Source organism: Colletotrichum godetiae, assembly GCF_030913485.1.
Source record: "Colletotrichum godetiae strain CBS 193.32 chromosome Unknown BDP55scaffold_15, whole genome shotgun sequence".
Classification (NCBI taxonomy): Eukaryota; Fungi; Ascomycota; class Sordariomycetes; order Glomerellales; family Glomerellaceae; genus Colletotrichum; species Colletotrichum godetiae.
Genome location: NW_026851263.1, coordinates 376,286 through 397,077, shown reverse-complemented (window position 1 = coordinate 397,077; position 20,792 = coordinate 376,286). Strand labels below are relative to the sequence as shown.

Sequence of the window (20,792 nt, the reverse complement as noted above, 5' to 3'; positions counted from 1 at the left end):
GATTGTTTGATTGCGGCTATGTGAGAGACGGAGATGTTTTGTGGTGCGGATCACGAGATGGGAAGATGAGTGATATGTTTAGTGAATGGACAAGTGAGTGAGAGACTGAGTGAGATGAATGAAGCATGAGATGAGATTCACAGTGAAGCCAGCGAAGCTCACTAAGCTGACGAGACGCAGCGCTGACATGTGAGGTGAGCTGCAGCATCATCGCATCCGGCGACACGCAGCTGCAACGGGCGGGTTGCAGGGGATTTTGACAGCCCCGAGTCAGCTAAACAGCTCAGGGTCCCTGGCTTCCCCATGCTCCAATTCCTTGCTCCATGCTTCATTTGCTTTCCCCGGTGCGGGGTATCATTGTCCGAGTCCATCGCCTTGCAGGACATGCCTCGGCTCACTGAGCTTGTCACCCCATCTTCTCATCACACTATGCCACTCTCGTCAGTCTTTTCTCATCTCTCCTCAGTTCATCTCAATAGTATAGTAGGATTTGGCTTTAGCTTCACTGCGACTCATTCCTGGACCTTGACGACAACCTTGCCAAAGTGTCCTCCACTGTAGAGGTATCTATATGCCTCATCCGCTTCCTTGAACTCGAACACCCGGTCAACAACGGGCTTGATCCCCTTGTCCTCGTAAAAGTCAATCATTTCCTCGAACCGCTCCCTCGGTCCGTTAATAAGACCCTTGAGCGTCACCGTCTTCTTTAACGCGAGCAAGTTGACGTTCGTCCGGTCCTCCACGTCGTCCACCTTGCCAGAAAGATACCCGATGCATGCAATCTGCCCGCCGAAGCCAATCGCCTCAAAAGACTGTCGCAGCGTCTTGGCCCCGCCCGTCTCGAGGATGAGGTTGGCGCCTTCGCCGTTGGTGACCTCGTTGACTTTGTCGTCCCAGTTGGGCGTGGTGCGGTAATTGACGGTGTAATCCGCTCCGAGGGCCTTTGCTTTTTCCAACTTTTCGTCTGAGGAGGATGTGATGATGACTGTCGCGATGGGTGTTAGCTCAGTCAGTTAAGCACCCTTATGAGTGTGAACATGACTTACCAGTGGCTCCCGAAGCTTTTGCAATTTGCAATCCCGAAATAGCCACACCGCCGGTTCCTTGACAAACCACAACCTCGCCCTCTCCACCAGGCTGGCCCAAAGATCGGAACTGGTTAATCGACATCCAAGCCGTCACAGCAGCAATGGGAAGGGTCGCAGCCTCTTCATCACTAAGGTGCTTGGGCGCCCTGACCAGTCCCTCAGCAGAGAAGACGCGGTACGTCTGCAAGACACCTTCCAACGGGAACCCAAGACCACTCTTCATATCCACCGGCTTGATCTGGCCCTTAAGATGCGTCTGATTGAAAATCGAAACGACGCGATCGCCCACCTTCCACCTGCCGACGCCGTCGCCAACAGACACGACGGCGCCGCACATGTCCGAAGCCGGGACGATGGGCTCCGTCTCGGCCGGGTTGATTGTCTTGTGGTGGTTATAGAGGCCCATGGCCACCTCGGTGTCTCGGTAGTTGAGAGACACGGCGCTGATCTTCACGAGCACCTCGCCGGGGCCTGGCTGTAGCAGGGACGCCGTGGCGAGGAAGAGCTTGTCGAGCCCGTCTTGGCGGGTCTGCCAGCGCTGGACTTGAGTGTTGGTGCTCATGGTTGTTTCTTGTCTTTTCCTTTCTCTGTCTGCGGGTGTCACTGCGACGTCTCACGCTTGATTTGAAATCTGCCTTTTGCCTCTGAGATCTCGACGCGGGCAAAATTCAGCTCTAGGAGATTTGAAGAATGACGCATGTATTAGAAATCATCCTCAGACGATCCCCGCAACGGTGGAGTGCGGCGGGGCGTTGACTTCGGCATGGCAGCGGCATGGCAGCCAGATCCCGCCGCCTTGAAGCTCCGGATCGGCCTGGGGTTCCCGAGGCCGAGAAACACTTACTCGGGCTCTTCGAAGTAGCCGACTTGAACAGAGTCTCGCGAAAAACAGGTCACTAGCACCTGTTGCAAGAGTGACTTTTCATGCTACCCGCCCGAATGCCCCGAGACAGTCCCTCCCATCTCCCAAACCCCGGGATCCAGATTGCTCTTGCAACTTGTGGGGCTGAGTCCATCGAACCACACAGTTTCGGGTGAGCCGCTCTTACATCATTGTCGAGCAAAGACTGTCTTCTCTAACGGGCATGCTGCAATTGACGCGATTATCCAAACAAACCTGCAAATTCTACTTCTCAAGCTTTGCAAGTTCAAGAGTTTAACGACATAATACAAAATGTTTAGACTGCCACCGAAATTATGATTTCAAATTAATCAGTAGCATCACAGCCGGCTACATCCTGTCACAGAGCATCAGATTCTTGGAGTCATGAGGCAATTAGAACACAGCCACGTGCATGAGAGGTCGTCGTTACATGGCAACGACCAGATCACTTTCGTGGGCTCAGTGCATCAATATCGTGTCGAGCTGGTAAGCTTGAAAACTCTTGAACGCTAGAAAGTCCTCAGATGACGTTTGGCGTAACATTTCTACTTGGAATACTTCGCCATGGTCCCGCCATCGGTTTGTCCAGTGTCAAAGCTGGCTTAATTCTATCGCACCTTTCTCTAGTGCGTTCAAACCGCAGTGATTGCACAGGTAGGTTTAGAAGTGTGATAGGCTTTCGCCTCTATTCATGCCAAAAATGGCATGGCACATCTGACCTGAGCTACTCTTCCGGAAAGTCGGAGCAGACCACGCATCCCATTTTCCCCTTCAGTTTATCACGAAAATTACCCCCAGGAAGAGCTCCTGAATTCGTGATTATCTGGTGGAAGGTATCCCAACTCATTAGGGTGTCAAGGTCGCACTTCATCGCACCAGAACTACTCGAAATGCAATCTCAAGTCAGCTTTCAGGTTTATTATTTATCTTTTGAGGGCCACAAGACAACGTACGCGATTACAACGATTCGACTTTCTGAACCATGTCGACATCGTCGCCTGCCGGTGTTTTGCTTCTATAAAGCTCTGAGCTTGACTTTTGTAGTAGCACCAAAGGCTGCATTCTCCGGTGTGGTGTGGACCTAGACAGAGAACCAGGTTGCATAGGCGGTGCACAGCTTCTTATTCGGAAGTCCGGGGGCCACCTAGGCTGGCTTTGTATTGGAGGTATTTGTCCCAGTCATCTTTCTTGACGAGAGCGTCTTTTGGGTCGGTGGGTGTTGCGTCGCTGGATGGAGCTGGAGATGCTATCGCAGCCGCTGCGAGACCAAGAGTCAAGAGGTGGCGAGTAGCCATTGAGTATTAAACCTTGGTTCGAGGACTGTAGGTTCGGTGAGTTGAGGTGATGACCTTGAAGCAGAGGGCTTGACGAGCGGCAGGGTTTTCTAGATTTGTACTTCCAAGTAGGATCGTGCCGTAGCTGACATCACGAACAGCAATCCTTGATGTCCATTCCACATAACAGTCAAGAATTCGGTCTAAATTAGGACAAACGGAAGGTTTGCCAACGCAATACGCAAGGAATCATGCCAAGGGGGAGAATCAATTGGGTACTGCCGTACAACATGGGAGACTTGCCGCGTATGCCATTGAAGTTTGCCTACGTCATGGGGCTCATTGGAAGGGCTACCTCCCTAGAGGCTGAAACATCTTGATGGATTAAACCACACGTGTTGAAAGTCCTGTTAGTCTCTTGCTTCTTTCGAGTGGTTCTGATCATCTCTCTAGAATCTGTATCCTAGCGATTGAGGGCTCTAGACCATGTCCAAGAGATGGCGAACAACCGCATTCAGCAGATCAGACGCATGGGGGTCCCAGCGCGGAAGAGCAACAGATCAGCAAACACCACAGCACAGCAGATTGAGACCCATTCATCAATCATCGCCGCCCATCGAAAACCAAGGCTACAAAGCGGTTAAAAGCCGCGTTCAAGATCAAGTTTAATCTCGTTGCATTCGACTTCACCCAACTCCACGTTCCACGCGTCACCAGAACTGTGGTTAGCCTGTCATGTGTAGCATGTGCGCAATATTCTGGTCTCCCTGGCTTGGCTGTGTCACGAACAGCAACATTAGTATCAAAGAAGTTCCGCAAACTTGCAGTCAAAGACAGTACTCACCGCTCAGCGACCATGTGATACCAGTTCTCTGGCTGGTTCAATCAAGCGTACGTTGTCTCCGTATAAGTTTCCAATCCTTTCTCTGCCGCTCTGAGCGTGGAATGAGGTTGAGCTACGAGCTTCCATTAATTAGTACGTGTAACGGGAGATTGCCAGTCTGCGATTTATGCTTGAATGCCAATCAGGTGCAAGCAAGTACGAATGCCTCCACTGGGTCACCGAGTCTAAACTTTATTTCATAGGCCAGTCGATAATGCCGCTGAGAAGTGATTAAGCTTAATAGGGGTCTGGTCTCAGGGGTAAGCCGGGAATCGAGAACGAAGTTCTCAAAGCCCGAACGAACTATGAGGACACCGCTCCTTTCTTGATTGCACAAAGCCCACTAGTTCAAGTTACGCTCAGGGCCGTAGAGTTCAGGTAGACGCTTAAACGGAGGCGTAAGTCTGGGTTTTTGTCGGGTCCGACAATCTAGCCTCCGTCAATTTGAGCAATACCTCCGCCGGAGTTTGTACCACTGTTCCAGCGTAACGATGCTTGGCATCAAACCATCGCTTGGTCTGCTGTACGCGGGCGCTCCAGGTATTGTATTCTTCAATTTGTTAAGCCCAGTAGCGGACTAGTCCGCAATCCATTGCTTTTGGCTACCGGACTTTATCAGATGTGCGAGGACCGCTATATAAAAGTGTTGGCAGATGCGGCTACGTTTCATCTAGGCTATCTTGGCATTCCACTTCCCATTTGAGCCCACCTCCCACCCTCCGCTGCTGGGGATTCGCACCCATACGCTGTTCCGAGCACTCGGGTTCGCAATCGTACGTAATTTGAATGCAGGTATCTGTAGGTGTTAAAGTGAAACTATGGCTGGAAGTCTCCAGATCTCGGACTTTGTAAACCAAGCGCAGTACTCGTTGTCTTCTTCATGGCGATATTGATGGTGAGCTCGCCGCGATCACCAGTCACTGAGGCCATGATCTGCCAATGGCTCTTGGAACCGCGATCTATTGATTTTGGCACGTCTGACCAAGATCTCAACTCTGCAGCCATTCAGGGGCGATGGCTCTCCTTCCATCAGGCGAAGATCCAAGGTTCGTCCCATCTATTAAACTTCCGCTGTAGTGGGGTAGCATTACGGATTGCTCCGTGGCGTGCTAGCTCCAAGGAGCGCTATCGTCCGCAGCGTTTCATTTAGAGAGGGAACAACTGACTCGAAAGCGTACCGTAGCAGTGTAGACAGGAATCTTCGGCGCTTTCGGGCCTCTAAGTCTAAGGATAGGAGATGCTCGAACGGGCTGAAGAGCCTGCATAATACGAGATGTATATAACCAACGGAGGATCGTCGTTCTTAGAGGAAGGAAATCTGACTGTCTTCGCAACTATCTTCGTCTTCTTGTTCCAAAGTGCTAGCACTGTTTCCATTCTTTTCTCCAAGGTCGCTTCGCAGACCGTTCCATTCTTTCATCGAGATTTCCTCGACTACATTCATTTCACCACGCACGCAAAACCCAGACTTACAATCAAGATGTGGCAAAAATCACACTTGGCTTTCATCCTCGCCGCCGCGGGCTTCTTCGCCCCGGGAGCTCAGGCCGTCGACACTCTCGTCGATGTTGGATACGCCCAGTTCCAGGGCGCCGTGACCGACGCGGAGCTCGGCGTGACAACCTGGAAGGGAATCCAGTTTGCTGCTCCCCCGGTGGGCGACCTCCGCTTTGCCGCGCCGGCCGACCCGGTCCAGTCCGGACTTGTCAACGCCACCGCCCACGGCCCCATCTGCCCTCCCCAGCAGCCCACTGACTGGACCGTTTCCAGCCCCAACTCGCGCTTCACCGTCGACGAGGACTGCCTCTACCTTAGCGTTACAGCCCCGTCGAATGCCCAGATCGACTCCAGACTGCCCGTTGTCTTCTTCCTTCAGGGTGGTGGATTCGGGTCCAACTCGAATGCAAACTGGGATGCCAGCGAGATCGCTTCGGATGGAAACGTTATTGTTGTTCAGATGAACTACAGAGTTGGCATGTATGGATTCCTGCAAGGTGAGGAGGTCCGGGCTAGCGGTGGTCTCAACGCCGGTGTCAAGGATATGGTGAAGGCTCTTGAGTGGGTTCAGACCAACATCGGCCACTTTGGCGGAAACCCCGAGCAGGTTGTTCTCGACGGTGTTAGTGCCGGCGGTTCAGCTGTTGGTCTTCTCATGACTGCTGATCTCGGCAGCAAGCAGCTCTATGCCGGAGGTATCGCGGAGTCTGGCGGCTGGGTCACGATGCGCACCATGGAGCAGGGACAGGGCCAGTACGACTGCCTCGTGAAAGAGAAGAACTGCACCGATGCAACTGACTCTCTGACATGCCTTCGCGCCTTGAACCAGTCTGAGGTCCGCTCTTCTAGCTGTTGGTTCAACCCTGGTATCGATGGCGAGCTCTTCACCGACAGTATGGTCAACCTCTTCAAGCAAGGCAAGTACAACAAGGTCCCCACCATCTGGGGTTCATGCGCCCAGGAGGGAACCATGTACTCTGCTCCTCAGTCTACCAACTCTACGGAGGAAGCCAACACTTGGCTCCTCGGACAAGACCCCTCCCTCTCCAACGCCTCCCTCGCCATCCTCGATGATCTTTACATCAACACTCCCCGCACTGTCTATCCTGACTCCGGAATCAAGTGGAGACAGGCCGCCGATGCCATTGGCGACATTGGCAACCACTGCATCATCCGCAACATCCAGAACTACCTGGCCCGCGACGAAGCCATCACCTACAACTACAAGTTCGCAGTCCAGGATCCCAAGAACGAGGCCGAGGGCTTCGGCGCGTACCACACTGTGAACACCTACGCCTTCTGGGGTAACAACAGGACCGATGGTCAAGCGCCCGAGTCCTACTTCACCATTAACAAGCCCATCATCTCGCAGTTCCGCAAGTACTGGGTCTCATTCATCCGCAACCTGGACCCCAACACCGACCGCGAGAAGGGCGCTGCCGAGTGGAGACCTTTCACCGGCCCTGAAGGCCGCGAGCGTCTGTTCGTGCAGACGAACAACACCCACATGGAGAGAATGAGCACTGCTCAGAACTTGCGTTGCGATGTTGTTCGACCTGCGTCGGAGAACTTGGGCAAGCCGGTCGACAAGGGCGTTGTCACTGAGCTGGATGCTACCCTGGCGGCTAGCATCAACAGCACTACTGAGGACACCAAGTTCAGGAAGAGACACGTTAGACAATTCTCCAGATACTACTAGAAGCCCCCTATGATCCTGTCATATTTAGCCAATACCATTCCCCCGCTGAAGAATACTTGCTAGCAGGCACATTCACCAGCTTAGCGCACACCTTTATATCCCAAGTTTACCTGTGCTGCATGCTGAGTGCAAGGCTTTACGTGACCTGTTGTGATTGTATCAAGCCCTAGTGCTCTTCGTTCGGCGACTCTCTCAAGTTACATATCTGCTAAGTAGATCTTTAAGGTCTAGAAACTGTCCTTTCCCGCGAAGGTTACTTGCGTTGGCTGGCTCGGAGTTCCGAATCAAAGGCCCCGCTTGTTTCTCGGACTGTGCCGGCACCGGTAGTCATCCAATGGAATTCATCAGTTCATGGATGTTTTTTATTGACGTTCGACTCATAAATCAGTAAGCAGGTAGTGCAGATACAGCTGTAGATCTCGAGTACCGCTGTCATTATCTTTACTGCACTGTCATTCCACTCCATTTATAGATTCAGCATCTCCCTGTGAAATTGTTAGCAACTCTCTCAATAACCTGTTCCATGCACGTCAACACAACACTTACAAGAGCTGATCTGGTTGTCATAGTCTCCCGAGTAGCCCTGATCATCTGCCACGGCGAGATTGTAGTTGTAGCCGAGCGAAACACCGCGGTCGTCACCCTTGTTGTTGCAGTTGCTATTTCAATGTCAGTTTGAGGAACCTAGAGAACGATCATACGAGAACACTAACATGAACTTGTAGAACTGGCAAAGTCCGCCTGTGTTTGAGCTCAAAGAAGTAGTCTGATTCTCGTACTTGTCCAGGAAAGCCTGAGTCTTGTTGAAGCTAGAGTAGTTGACTAGATAGGATACTACATCAGCAACTTGACCTTGATAAGTGACATCGTTATGTGATGAGGCTTACCGCATCGTCCGGGAGGAGCGCCCCAGGAAAGGCATTCACCAAGGAAACCGGCCTCGGAGCATTGAAGCAGGAAGATGTTGTCGGGAATCACCGGCGGTCTGTTGGGGTCGGGGTTTCCATCCCCGGGAACCTCCTGTCGCTTCTCGGTAGTCGCCACGAGATTGATGAGGTTCGACTTCTGGAAAGCAGCGAATGCTTCGGGGTGCTTCTCTTGGACACTCTGGGCAACGGTAATGATGTTGGTGTTCTCTTGGATCTCGGGCACAGCGGTGGCTTGCTGGATAGCCCAGGATGCCAGCACAACGGACGTGAGTGATATGAGCTGCATGCTGCGTGTTTATAACGAACGCCGGGTATTTATGTACTCGTGATATCGTGACTGAAGCAATCGAAGTTCAAGGTGACGCAAGAACGATAAAGAGGGAAAGCGGAGGAGAAAGCCGTCTGTTTAAACAAATCCCGGGGCTTTTCATTTCATTTACTATTGTTTTCGAAAAGCCCGTCTGCCAAGTGTCCACCCCGCTCAAAGGAAACCACGCCGGTTAAGGTTCACCACTTGGTTACGAGGGTCGCCCATGTGCGAGTCATTATCGGAAGCGAAATAGTGTCCACTCGATACAGGGCGAGAGAAACGTTGATGAAATCAGTTCAGACCGTCAATTGGCCCGGCCCCATCTCCTGAAGTTGCATCAACAAACCCAATTGTTCCGTTTTGCCAGAATGGTCTCGCTGTTCCCGTGATGTTTTTTCCAGGGAGCCACGATCGACAAAGCCCCTGAAGCAATATCAAGAAGCATGGAAATCGTGACCTTGGCGCTATATCCGGTTCATCCGAAATGTTATGCTCTGCAGGTTCACAGAACTCAATTTGCCCAGCCACCATAAATGCGATATCTACCTCCCTGAAGGGGTAGTGAGTCAATATAATAGACTCTTTGGAACGGCAACGCCAAGGCGTCGAATGGTTCCGCACACATGGATATCCACGAGAACCTTTACGGCGAAAAGGCACAAAGAAGCTCCCGAGATGAGGTCGAATGCTTGGAGTCTGTGTTCCCCAGTGTGACGGAGAATATCTCCCCCGCTTCAGTAATAGGAAACCACCTCAAAAACAGCAAAAACAGTTTCCATTACTAGGCGACGCCCAAAAGCTCGATGCTGTGGCAGGATTGGGCCTGTTGAATTGTCGCTCCGAGTCGGCTGGTGCTTACAACCCGAAACCAACATATTCAGGGAACGATTGATCTATCGGACTTCACAGGAATTAGTTCATCGCGTCTTCTGCCATTAGAATCTTTGCATCTTTGGGAAGCTATTCCTAGTATGCTTGTAACCATGCAGCTACTTTGCTGTCTCCACCACCGCTCAGGGGGGAACGTCTTATGCTTCTGGCTACTTCGTTTCTCATTGATGCAGCTGAAGCTAGAAGGTTCCCAAAAATAGCGAAAGGCCTCGCAATCCCCTATAGTTCAAGTTGTGTCAACTCGAATTCAATTATGCTATTTCGCTTGCTTTGGCAATGACGATGATGCAGATTCTGGAGTCGGATGTAAATGACTAGTCAAAGTTATGGTGCCATTTAGCTACTCAGGTACTGCGCATACAAACGCCTTTGATATGCACGAGACTGATCAGGTGCGTTGCGGAACCTTCTTCTTCACTCTCAATCAAAGTAAGAAGAAAGAAGAAGCCACAAAGTGTCTGAGATGATGGCAGAATCTCCAACTCTGCGCGATACCTCATAAAAGTATGTGCGTTCCTACGGGCATTTATATGCTATACTCATTGTCTTCCACGACTATTTATCTTGTTCATGTGATTCGATCACGAAAATATCAACAATGAGTTTTATACTTGATGAAAGACACCTAGTACTTCTATATAAGAAGCCTTTTCCCCTCATGTGATTTAAGCCACCACGGCCATGACTGGCACCGCCCGCTACGGCTCAGTTTATGTAGTCAGTTAGAATCTTCGACGACAATTCTATCCCGACTAGACGGAGCTATTGCGAACATCAACATCGAAGCGAGTCCTCTGACAAGATCTCCAACTTAGAGTCGTTGTTGCCCCAAGTTGAAAGAACTGAGCCACACCAACTGGGTGTGTCTCATTGTCGGAATGGCAATTAACAACGACACTCTGGAAGAGCGTCGCTGGGTGTAATGCTGTTATGAGGGGCTACTTTCGGTCTTGGAAGCCCGGATCGCTCTCTGGACTAAGCACATTTGCTAAATCTGAACAACTTGCAAAAGTCCCAATGGTCTTACCATCCATGATACGCCTACTTCAACCGTGCAGGCAAATAAAGGACAAGTGAAATTTGCAGTCGTTGACATCCAATCGGCATACGCACAAACCAACGGCTCCAGACTAGAAATCAGACAAAAGAATTCGTGGTGAGTGATTGGTGGCTGAGCCTTCTTCTCTGTGTTCTAGAAGCCAACACCTGCATGTTTCAGCCACGGACAAGTTTCTTCTTGTTTCTCGCGCAACCAAACGGAGCCCGTTTCGCGTAGACGTTGAGCGGCTTTGCAGTGCCGGCATCAGAAGAAAAGAGGCAACGAATCTATTTGAGAGTTGGATAATTACAGATAACTGTCCATTCAGCTTAACGGTCTCCCATGTCTCTGGCATGGAGGCCTGCTCGGCCGTTTTGCCATAGAAATGCCCTCTTCTTGCTTTTCTCTCCGGTATGACACGGCAGGGAATAGCCGAGAAGATCAAAAGCAGGAATTAAATTGAGCGATGGTTATTGATCATCGCACCAGGCTAGAAATCCGGGTCCCGCGATGACAGTGGAGCCAAGAACATGCGTTGAGATCATTATACGTACATGTTAACAGAGCCCTGTTTACCTAATGCACAGCTAATAGCAATTATCTAGGATTAAAGACACATTAGTGCTGGCACTAGCACCAGACAAACTGCTTAAACATAGATATGACCGGATACTAGTCCATACCCCCCGGCACCGAGGATCTACAGTCCTCCGCACGGAAGCTCCTCCGCGTGCTCCGGAACCCACTCCGGGATCCTTCTTAATTCTCCGTGACGCGATTCCAAGTCAGGTCTGGTCGCAGATGAAGCTCGACCCCCACCGAGAGTTTCCCCCTTGCAGCTCTTCTGTGGCAGAGCACCGATGTCCCCAAACTTGAGATAAGCAACAAAGCCCGGCCATTTCGTGGTCCCGAATGCCCTATACGTGCTCTCAAGCTGCTCCCAGCAACAAAAGGACCCGAGATCACTCCAACTCAAAGCTTCCAAGACTTTTGCTTCTCCCGTGCTCTCCCAACCCTTAAGCTCCCAGATCGGCGCTGAGATCGTCCGAGAATGCGGTCCATGCGCCGAGACAGCAGCGACAGAACCTTGCGGGACTGTGCGGCTGCATGTTCCTTGAAACCAAACACCGCCCATCAGCTGTCACGCCAGTGGGTGTGAGCACAGCGCCCCAAGCTCTTGAGCTCATCTTTTGGTGTCTCGATAGGCGTTTCGCGGGCATAGCCAAGATACGTCCGTCCAGTATGCCTGGACTGCGACACCATGTGCTGGGCCGCTTGCCGGCTTCCCTTTTCTTTGGGCTTCCCCGTCGTTAGTTCATTTAGACATTGGGATTTCTCCAGACTTTAATCCAACTAGAATATACCGCATTGTTAGCAGGAAGCTTGTCTCTACAGTGACGAGTGTATCCTGATCCAACATGGCCACCGCCAACGATTCGTCTTCCAACCAGTCCTCCTGGGGGCCCCTCGAGACACTGCAGGCATTCCCAAGCCCATTGGAAAAGCCAGTACCATACTTCATCACGGCTTTCCTGCTTTTCGTCTTCTACTTCTCCATACAACAAGCAGAGCAGACGCCACACATAGATCTGCCTATCGTCAACCCCCGGCACAAGTGGGACTTTACTGGATTGAAAGTCAAGTATGACTTCATTACCAAGGTTCGGAATATCGTGCTGGAGAGGACGAGGACGAACCCGGATGAGCCTTACCAGGTCTTGACGGACATGGGAGACATGACGATCCTTCCTGCGGTACCCTTCGCCAACGAGATCCGTAACCACGAGGACCTCAGCTTCGACCGCGTTCTTGACAAGGCAAGCACTCGCCCCCGACAACCTTTGAGGCTTCATACTGATTGTGGTGCAGAACTTCCACGCCCAGATGCCCGGCTTCGAGCCTCTAAAGGAGAACAACGCGCAAAAGGCCGTTCTCAAATACGTTATCCGAACAAGATTGACCCAGTTCCTTTGTACGTCCGGATAATACTCTGCCACAGCGACCTAAGCTAACAATCTTGTAGCAAAGCTGACATCCCCCGTTTCCGACGAGGCGACGCTGTCACTTACTGATGTTTTGGGAGAGGAGAAAGGTAAAGTCTCTAGTCCAGTACCACCAGGAGAACCTGCTAACAGAACACAGAATGGTCAACCGTGGTAATCAAGGAGAACATGCTCAAGGTCGTAGCCCGAGTATCCACGCGCGTCTTTGGTGGTGAGGAACTTTGCCGTAATCAGGACTGGATTAAGATCACCTCCGAATACGCCCGAACCAGCTTCCTCGCCTCAGAGTTCCTCCGAATGTTCCCCAAGTCTCTGCGTAACTTTGCCGACCAAGTCCTCCCAATCAGCCGTCAACTTCAAGCGCAGGTCAAGGAGGCCAGAGAGATCATCAACCCCATCATGGAGGAGCGCCGCAAGGAGAAGAAGGCAGCTTTGGATCGCGGTGAGGAGGAGCCTGAGTGGAACGACTGTCTCGATTGGTGTGAGGAAGCCTCCGATGATGCGAAGTCGGACCCTGCGATGATGCAGCTTGGACTTTCTTTCGCCGCTCTGCACACCACGTCCGATCTGATCACGCAGGTGATGCTTGACCTTGCCAAGTACCCCGACTACTTCGAGCCCCTTCGCAAGGAGATCACCGAGGTTATTCGCACCGATGGATGGGCTCGCATGGGTCTCTACAAGATGCGCCTTCTCGACTCCTTCTGCAAAGAGACTCAACGCCTTCACCCTATTGGCATTGGTAAGTCCCTGTCCAAGTTCTTTGTTAACTATCACTAACATCAACCTTCACTAGTTGCCATGCACCGCGAAGCCACCAAGCCCGTGACCCTCTCCAACGGACTGGAACTCCCCGAGGGCAGCCGCATCGCTGTCAGCTGTCAAAGAATGACCGATGGCTCCGTCTACTTGGACCCCAGCCGCTTTGACGGATACCGTTACCTGCGCATGCGCGAGTCCCTTGGCGCCGGAAACGATGGAGCCGCGCACTTTGTTAGCACCTCGCCCGAGCACCTTGGCTTCGGACACGGCCAGCACGCCTGCCCTGGACGTTTCTTTGCCGCCAACGAGGTCAAGATCATTCTCTGCCATCTCCTTCTCAAGTACGACTGGAGACTGGCAGCGGAGCAGCAGCCCAATACGATCAACTTTGGATTCACGATGGAAGTTGACCCCAAGGCCAAACTCGAGATCCGGCGGAGGACCGGCGACTTGGGCCTCAAGGCATGAAGGAGTTCCGTGCGCGGCGGTAGGGTACATCAACATCTTCGGGCAAACTTGAGGTGCGATTTATTACTGGTTGGGCATGCATTTATTGGGTTTCACTGGGCTCATGTAATCGAGGTCGGACGATGGTCATAGCAATGAGCCAAACAGATTGGATTAGCTAGGCGCTGAATGCATTGTTTTGAGCCAGCATATCATACTTTGTAAATTTTTCTTCGCAACATGGTTGATACACTTGTCGACTTCATTTATGAAAATTCACCGCCTTCTCAACGACTTCATACATAACTGTTCATACTCAAGTTTCAACATTGAGCAACCACCTAGGAAACACGATCGAATCAACTTGCAACGTGGTATTGTCTGATTCCTTGTGGAAACATCATCTCACCTCCGGCTTGCTTCTCGGATTCACGCAAGGATTCGTCCTGTCTACGGCCCGTGGGTAAATCTTTCGCCACGTTGCGCCGACGGATTTCCTGTTCCGTAAGTTGGGCCACTCAAATACTCCGAAATTCAACATAATTTACTAGCTTTGGATCTTCGTCTGAAGCTCTGAATGGTAATTTTGTCACTGCAATTGTATTGCCGCACACTTTGGATGATCGTGTCGCCTCGGTGGACGATGAGCGTCTAGCCGTTGACGCAAAACGTGGATAACGGGGCTCTTTTCTCGTCAACGGCCATCTTTCTCTGGTTCTAGATCGTCTGAGCACTGTGCCTCTTCCATGATTCTAGGTTTTGGGAAGAATGGCCGAGGCAATCACGGCACGAGGCACTGACATAGCACCTTCAACTTCCTCGGGGACCAGTTTCAACGACGCTCGACCCTATCCTTCTACTGAGATGTAGGGAAGCTTTCGCTAGTGGAGAGGTAGCTGCAGAGTTCTCCATTTCGCAATTCGCCTTGCCATATTGATTTGTGGTCTTCAAACGACCACTCAATGTTGTAGAGGTGAGCCATCCACATCCGTACAACAAATAACCTTATTTCATCCTTGAACCGTCTGATAGAGGTCCGCGTAGCAACAGCTCTCCCGCACATAGCTCCGCTAGAAGGCCAGCTCTGTCACAGAACTTCTGTGTGGCAATGAGTACCTCTCAAGCCTTCGTCAGGCTCATCTAGGAAAACGTAAGAGAGTTAAGCAATGACTTATCAAAGATACGGTCGGGGCCAACCGCGTCTAAGAGTAAGGAGCTTGTTCAATAGAGTATCAAGAAGCCAAACTCAGTAATCCACATTGAACATTTGGGTCGCACCATGATCAGAAAAATCAATCCCAGAACCTAATTCAGAAGACCTTTGAGCGATTCCATCTGTTTCAACTCTTCCAAAAGGTCGGTGAAGTCTTTAACTCCATGCTTTTCGCTCATCTTCTTGAAATACGGCAATTGCTGCTTGAGCCACGCTTCCTCATGGCCAGCATCGGGAATTGCCATCCCGCCCTCTCTGATTGCCAACATCGGCGTAAACACAACCATTAAAAGCCGCTTTGCCTCATCAAACCCGGCCTCTTTGCCCGGCTCTTTGACAGCCCCGTTCCAGGCGTCTTCTATCTTGGCGGCCAGTGCATCAAAGTCATCCTTCTTGCGAGAGGCCGAGGTTCGAACTAGTGCAACAATGCGATTCGAGTTGCTGGTGTGCGACTTTCCCGCCATGAAGTAGGTTCCATCATCGGACTTTGGCTCTTGTTTGATAAAATTGACATGAACGAAAAAGGCCGGTGTGCTGAACGTGCTGCAGTGAAGATTGGTGATTGACAAGGCAATGGATTCCCGTTGCGTCTGGGTGAGAGCATATGTATGGTAAATCTGATAGAAAGGCATTGTGTAAAGTAGTCACAGGAAGCCGGCCGGGATATGTTGTGATGTGTTGGTGCTACGATGCTGAGAAGTGCCAAAGAAAACTTAGCACCAGATCAAATCCGGGGATGTCAGAGCTTCTTTACAAGGGTTTTCCAAGATAGCGATGCATTGGATGGAGGGATTGACAGGTATTTATCTTTCGTTACTATTATGATGCTAGACTACAAGTAATTGTTTTTGGCTCGAACTAGATCAGTAATCTGATTACACCTGATGAGGGGTCTTAGGCGTTGAAGGGCACATATCGACGTCACAACCATGTACTTTGCGGGGTAAAACGGCCTAGGTCGCTCTACAGCTCCATGTAAATCCCGCCGGTCCGATCCCGACCATGCCGGCTGGTGGGGGGCTAGCATGAGACCGATACTCAAGGGTACAGCCGGCGACCCGCAGCTACTGGGCGAAGAATACCGTCTTTCTCCAGATCACTCACTAGATTTGCGAGATGATGATCGCATCCCCTTGCCATTCTCAGAGCCATAGTCACAGGGAGATATTCTGTATGCAACGACTTGGTGCTAGCGTAAGGGACTTCTCCGATGGGAACCACTACTTCCGGAGCACCGGCCATGACCGGGACGGAAGAGTCGTCAAAGCCCAGCGGCGGTGTGGTCCGGACCTGGAGGTAGATATCGCGATAAGAGGGCTGGCCTACAGACCAAGGGTAGATGTAGAGGCCCTCGGAGCAAGACTCGGGATCATGTCGTCCGTAACCCTCAGTCTCATACCAAGATCTAAAGAGGGAAATGTTGCGGAGGCCTTCGGCGTACACTTCTTCCGTCGAGTGAATCTGACCCCATTGCCATCTAGCGAGGGGCCCTGGATTGATGTATGGTTGCCGTCCGTCAAACTTGGCTGCATAGTCCTCGAAGAATGGCTTGCCGAGTTCGTTCCACTGATCATGGGAGACGTAGACGCCATAGGTGAGGTACAACATCTCGTTAACATCGGCTGGTCTGTCTCCGTGAGTCTCGCTCCAGAGCTGCGTGTAGTTTGCAGGAGTTGAGTTAGCTTGCAGGTAGCCTTCCAGGTTTCCTACGAAGTTCGCGATAACACTGGTGGCTTCCTCGCTAACGTTTGCCCCAGACCAGGCGCCGCCTCTAGCCGTTGATTGGTAGAGTGTCGTCGGGTAGGAAGTATAGTTGGAAGCAAAGTCAGGATACCAAGCCTGTGTGACCTTGGCCCAGAGACTACCACTGCGAGCGAACATTCCGGCGGTATCTGAGACGGGACTCAGTGGAATAACATGTTCGAGGGAGATGGCGCCCGTAGAAGGCCGGTTTCCGAAGAGACCTTGGGATCCTGCCGGACCACGCATGGAACCACCGGTGTCGCTGCCGACAGCAAGGTCAAGCCAGTCGTACGCCCCGACTCCAGCACCAGGACCAGTAGACGAGCCACTGGGGTCCTGGTATCCATCGCCTCGGGGGTTGAAAGGGGCGTGGAGATCAACCCAGTCGGCGGTAGGACGATCGCCGTTGGCAAACTGCACAGTACCCATCTTACCAACGAGGACAGCGCCAAGGTCGATAAGTCGTTGTACAGCCGGTGCAGTGTGGTTCTGGCGCCCATACAAGTAGAAATAGGCCCGGTTTCCGCCGCTCGTACCTACTCCCTCGACGTGGAAAATGTCCTTAACCCCGAAACGGAGACCGGCGAGAGGTTGCTCTTCCGTCTCGGCGAAGTAGAGTCGTGACGGAACTGCGATGCTCTTCGCCATAACATTCTCAGTAACGGCAGGGAGGGTAGTGAAAGCACCATTTTCATCGCTAATTACGCCTTGTACAAAAGCGAGGTGATCATCGTCGTACAACCGATAGGCTTTGTAGACGTTTCCGGTGTGAACCGAGACGAAGTAGGGGCCTCGAGGGAGACTCAAGTCAGTTACACCACTCGCGATGCTGCTTGCAAGGCCATGGATTTTCTGCGATGACAGAACCAAAGAGGTGCCCTGTCGTGATATTTGAGATTCTAGAGATGTAGTACTGTTGTAGACAACAGTAGCATTAGATGTGGTGCTTGGGCGGAGATAGATCGTTTGTAGAAAGGCAGGTTGGAAGACATCGTCCGTGCTATCGTAGGTGGCCGTGATGTTCAGAAGTTCGTCTCCTGAAAGGATGCTGCGCGAGGTCTCGATAATGGTGAGTGGAACCAGGTCTTGGCCAGGAGTTTGGGCAGCTGCGAGCACCGAGGAACCAGAGCTGTTGGTTCCCACTTGGCCCACAGCGATCCCGCCGGCGTAGTAAGAAACACTATTGAGACTAAGAACTTGGCCCTGGTTGACGAAGTTGGCACCGACTAGGCGGGAAGAAGCCAAAATAAAGGCCAAAGACCGCATTTCATGAGAGGCACAGCTATTAGCTGGTGACGATTGCCCGGGGACTTTGGTGCTGTAGCTCCGGCACTGACTCTTCTGCTGGATACATCGCTGCCTACTTAAGTACAGTCTTATATGCGAGCAGAGTCAGTTAGACTCTCGAAGGATTCAATCTCTTGTTTTCTGTGTGTCACCAACATGATGATTATCAAGAACATGGAAACGATAACCCGGCATCGATAAGACGCAGGCATGATGGTTCGAATTTTCTTATCAAAACTTGGAGAAATCGGCTTTGGAGAATAACGTCTTCTAGTGCCGAAAGCGGCCCCAACCTCTCCACATAATCGGGTCTGAATCCCTGACTTTGGACGGAGGTAGTGGTCTTTATTTCCACGCAGAGTGACGTTCTTGCCGTCGGCTAAGGACGACATTTTGCCGACTGTCAGCAAACCACATTGGCGCATCTCCGCCACTGTCATCCATGTTGTGCAATTGGTCGTACAAGTATCGGGGTAAACCCCAACCTCCAATATGCTTTTCAACCCATACGATGTCTTGAGGAATTGGTCAAGATAAGAGGGAAGCGAGACCGGTATTCGGATCGAGACATTGGACCGAGGCTTTCATGTACTACCATAATTGGAGTCGGGCAGACTGAACATGTTCTTGAGATAACTGATCACTGGGGCTAACCCGAAAGTGCGGGATGCTTGCTGGGCCGTGATGGAGACGATCAGATAGCGTACGATTTCATAAATAACTCCAAAGCATTAGCAATTTGCCTTACACTCCTGATGAATTTATAGTGCCACATTGCCTTCCTCCCCATGATCCGTCACCCCATTTTCGACTTCACAGACCGGTCTAGTCTGAATGGCTGCGCAAGCGCATAGCATTCACCGCCTCTTCGCTAAGTCCGAGTAGCAAGATCAGAGGCGGACCTTGTAATCTTGTAGATCTGATGGTCACAATTCTCATCATGGATGTGCTCTTCCACAGGATGGCATTCCGCAATGTTGTGTTTGTGTTTCAGGCAAGGAAGTAGTCGGCCACCATGATTGTTCTCTGGGCAATACTTCAGGTCGTGCTTCAACCGCCAGAGAACGGACTCATGAAGCACAGCGTCTTTGGGTATGTCTCGCGTGCTTCCTTTGTTGAGCGGGAAACGGACATTCTCCCATCCATTGTCTTCGAGCTCCCAACGAGTAATGAAGGGTAACCATTCTGTTGTACCGAGTTAGTACCAAAAAGACACTGAAGAGGGGGTTTCTCTTACCCATGAGCTTCCACAGAAGAACGCGGAAGAAGCTTGTACCACGGCCATATGCTAGTGAATCATGAATGACACCCATTGTGGCCTTGTCCTTCTTCTTCGCGAAGCGCTTCTCAAAGATCTCAAGATTGTCGCGCCACTTGAGGGCTGCAACTTCTTCCTTGTTACCAACAAGCTTAACCTCACGGATCATCCAAGCGAGTGGAACATCACTCAATTGAAGCCGGTCGCAACCCAGAGCCCTGCTGGCTGCTTTCTCCTTCCGTGTGGTCCAAAAGTTCTTGACGCGCTCCCAGAAGGTCATCTCGATGCCATTGTCAAGCTTACTCTCGGCAGAAGCAGGCCAGCCGCCGCCGACGTCACCATGGCAGCCCGGGAACCAGACCTCCTTGATGTCTTCGTGATTGTGGTCTGACTCCTTCATGTCTTGGGCGAGGAGAGCTGCCTTGAACTTGACGCGTCGCTCATCGACTGCTACAGCATGGCGTACATGGTGAGCAGTGCCGACTACAGGTACAGGTACGGGTGCAGTCCGCTCCAAGACGGCGACGGAGTTGACACAGTCCCAGATGCCGAGAAAGAAGACCTTGATGTTGGACTCCTCCATCTTTCCGCAGTGCATCGCCTTCTCCTTGCGGCAGAAGGTGTCGCTGAAGGCAGCAATCTCGTCTCTAGCAACTGCGTACTTGGCCCCGTGGACTGCCGGGTTCTCATCCTCGCGATGGCCCTCGTGCAGGGGCGCTTCATCTTCTAGTTCAGGTGGTGGTGTCGGTACGTCTCCATTGGCAGGGGCTTTCTTGTTCTTCTTGTGCTTCTTCTCCTTCTTGGACTTCTTAGGGTGTGAGACAATGAAGTCCTCGACCTCGCCAGCCAAGTAGCGCTGGTAGAGACGGTATGCAAAGGGGACCATCTCCTCGTTTCCCTTGCAAAGCAAACCAACGGTGTGAACCATGCGGGCAAGGAACTTGGCAGTGAAGGCTCCTCGGCTGAAACCAAACATGTAGATCTTATCACCCTACATCAAACCTTTGTCAGTCGTCAAGCACCTCGCCATATCAGGTAGGGAGACTAACGGAATCGTAGTAACGCATGAGGAAACGGTATCCGGCCATGACATGAGCGTCGAAAGTCGTACCAATTCCTTGATCAATGGTCTGCGAGATGAAAGATTTGAATTCACCAAATACGCCCTTGTTGACAGACTCATCATTGATGTCGTACGTGCCAATGCCAGCTAGACGATAACGCGTGTCAGCACATGAAGTAGTAACACTTGAGCACGTAGACTAGCTCACTCTGGTAGTAATGGTACTGATCAGGATCATTGCGATCGAGTTTGCTCAGGATCTTGACCACGTTTGTGTCAGAGTTGGAGCCGGTGAAGGTGTTGCCGGTTCCGTCAAAGCAAAGAACTAGCTTTCTAGGAGTTCTTTTCTTCTCTGACTCGTGATTGGCATTGCCATTGAGTGTAGAAAAGTCGGCCATACTGACGATGTAGGGGTCAGGGTGCAAAAGAATCTCAACGAGTGTAGGATTTCTGTGATGAACTCTTATATGCATATATCAATAGCGTTGAGTTGAAGTTGAAAAGATGAGCTGCTTGAGTCGTA

At 51.4% G+C, this 20,792-nt stretch overlaps 7 protein-coding genes across 7 annotated transcripts; 2 read left to right on the top strand and 5 right to left on the bottom strand.

Moving 5' to 3' along the window:
• Positions 1-512: 512 nt before the first annotated feature.
• On the bottom strand, positions 513-1,650 carry BDP55DRAFT_727353 (zinc-binding dehydrogenase; the record flags this gene model as incomplete). The annotated part of the gene is made up of 2 exons (XM_060579293.1): positions 513-985; positions 1,047-1,650. 2 exons carry the CDS (start codon positions 1,648-1,650, stop codon positions 513-515), a joined length of 1,077 nt encoding a protein of 358 aa, XP_060431103.1.
• Positions 1,651-5,466: 3,816 nt separating this feature from the next.
• BDP55DRAFT_92352 (carboxylesterase) lies at positions 5,467-7,561 on the top strand. The gene has a single exon (XM_060581318.1). It carries the CDS (start codon positions 5,609-5,611, stop codon positions 7,322-7,324), a length of 1,716 nt encoding a protein of 571 aa, XP_060431102.1. The 5' UTR covers positions 5,467-5,608; the 3' UTR covers positions 7,325-7,561.
• A 237-nt stretch (positions 7,562-7,798) lies between these two features.
• BDP55DRAFT_727351 (uncharacterized protein) lies at positions 7,799-8,539 on the bottom strand (the record flags this gene model as incomplete). The annotated part of the gene is made up of 4 exons (XM_060579292.1): positions 7,799-7,809; positions 7,871-7,983; positions 8,038-8,146; positions 8,212-8,539. The coding sequence occupies 4 exons, from the start codon at positions 8,537-8,539 to the stop codon at positions 7,799-7,801; spliced, it is 561 nt and encodes a 186-aa protein (XP_060431101.1).
• Positions 8,540-11,672: 3,133 nt separating this feature from the next.
• On the top strand, positions 11,673-13,845 carry BDP55DRAFT_579958 (cytochrome P450). Its single transcript, XM_060570808.1, has 5 exons — positions 11,673-12,310; positions 12,363-12,465; positions 12,517-12,585; positions 12,636-13,238; positions 13,293-13,845. The coding sequence occupies exons 1-5, from the start codon at positions 11,912-11,914 to the stop codon at positions 13,724-13,726; spliced, it is 1,608 nt and encodes a 535-aa protein (XP_060431100.1). The 5' UTR covers positions 11,673-11,911; the 3' UTR covers positions 13,727-13,845.
• Positions 13,846-15,010: 1,165 nt separating this feature from the next.
• BDP55DRAFT_630600 (uncharacterized protein) lies at positions 15,011-15,550 on the bottom strand (the record flags this gene model as incomplete). Its single annotated transcript, XM_060572172.1, has 1 exon — positions 15,011-15,550. One exon carries the CDS (start codon positions 15,548-15,550, stop codon positions 15,011-15,013), a length of 540 nt encoding a protein of 179 aa, XP_060431099.1.
• A 180-nt stretch (positions 15,551-15,730) lies between these two features.
• Positions 15,731-17,099, bottom strand: BDP55DRAFT_659989 (amidase signature domain-containing protein). The gene has a single exon (XM_060574586.1). It carries the CDS (start codon positions 17,088-17,090, stop codon positions 15,957-15,959), a length of 1,134 nt encoding a protein of 377 aa, XP_060431098.1. The 5' UTR covers positions 17,091-17,099; the 3' UTR covers positions 15,731-15,956.
• Positions 17,100-18,819: 1,720 nt separating this feature from the next.
• On the bottom strand, positions 18,820-20,667 carry BDP55DRAFT_727347 (uncharacterized protein; the record flags this gene model as incomplete). Its single annotated transcript, XM_060579291.1, has 4 exons — positions 18,820-19,133; positions 19,186-20,197; positions 20,256-20,416; positions 20,478-20,667. 4 exons carry the CDS (start codon positions 20,665-20,667, stop codon positions 18,820-18,822), a joined length of 1,677 nt encoding a protein of 558 aa, XP_060431097.1.
• Positions 20,668-20,792: the final 125 nt, after the last annotated feature.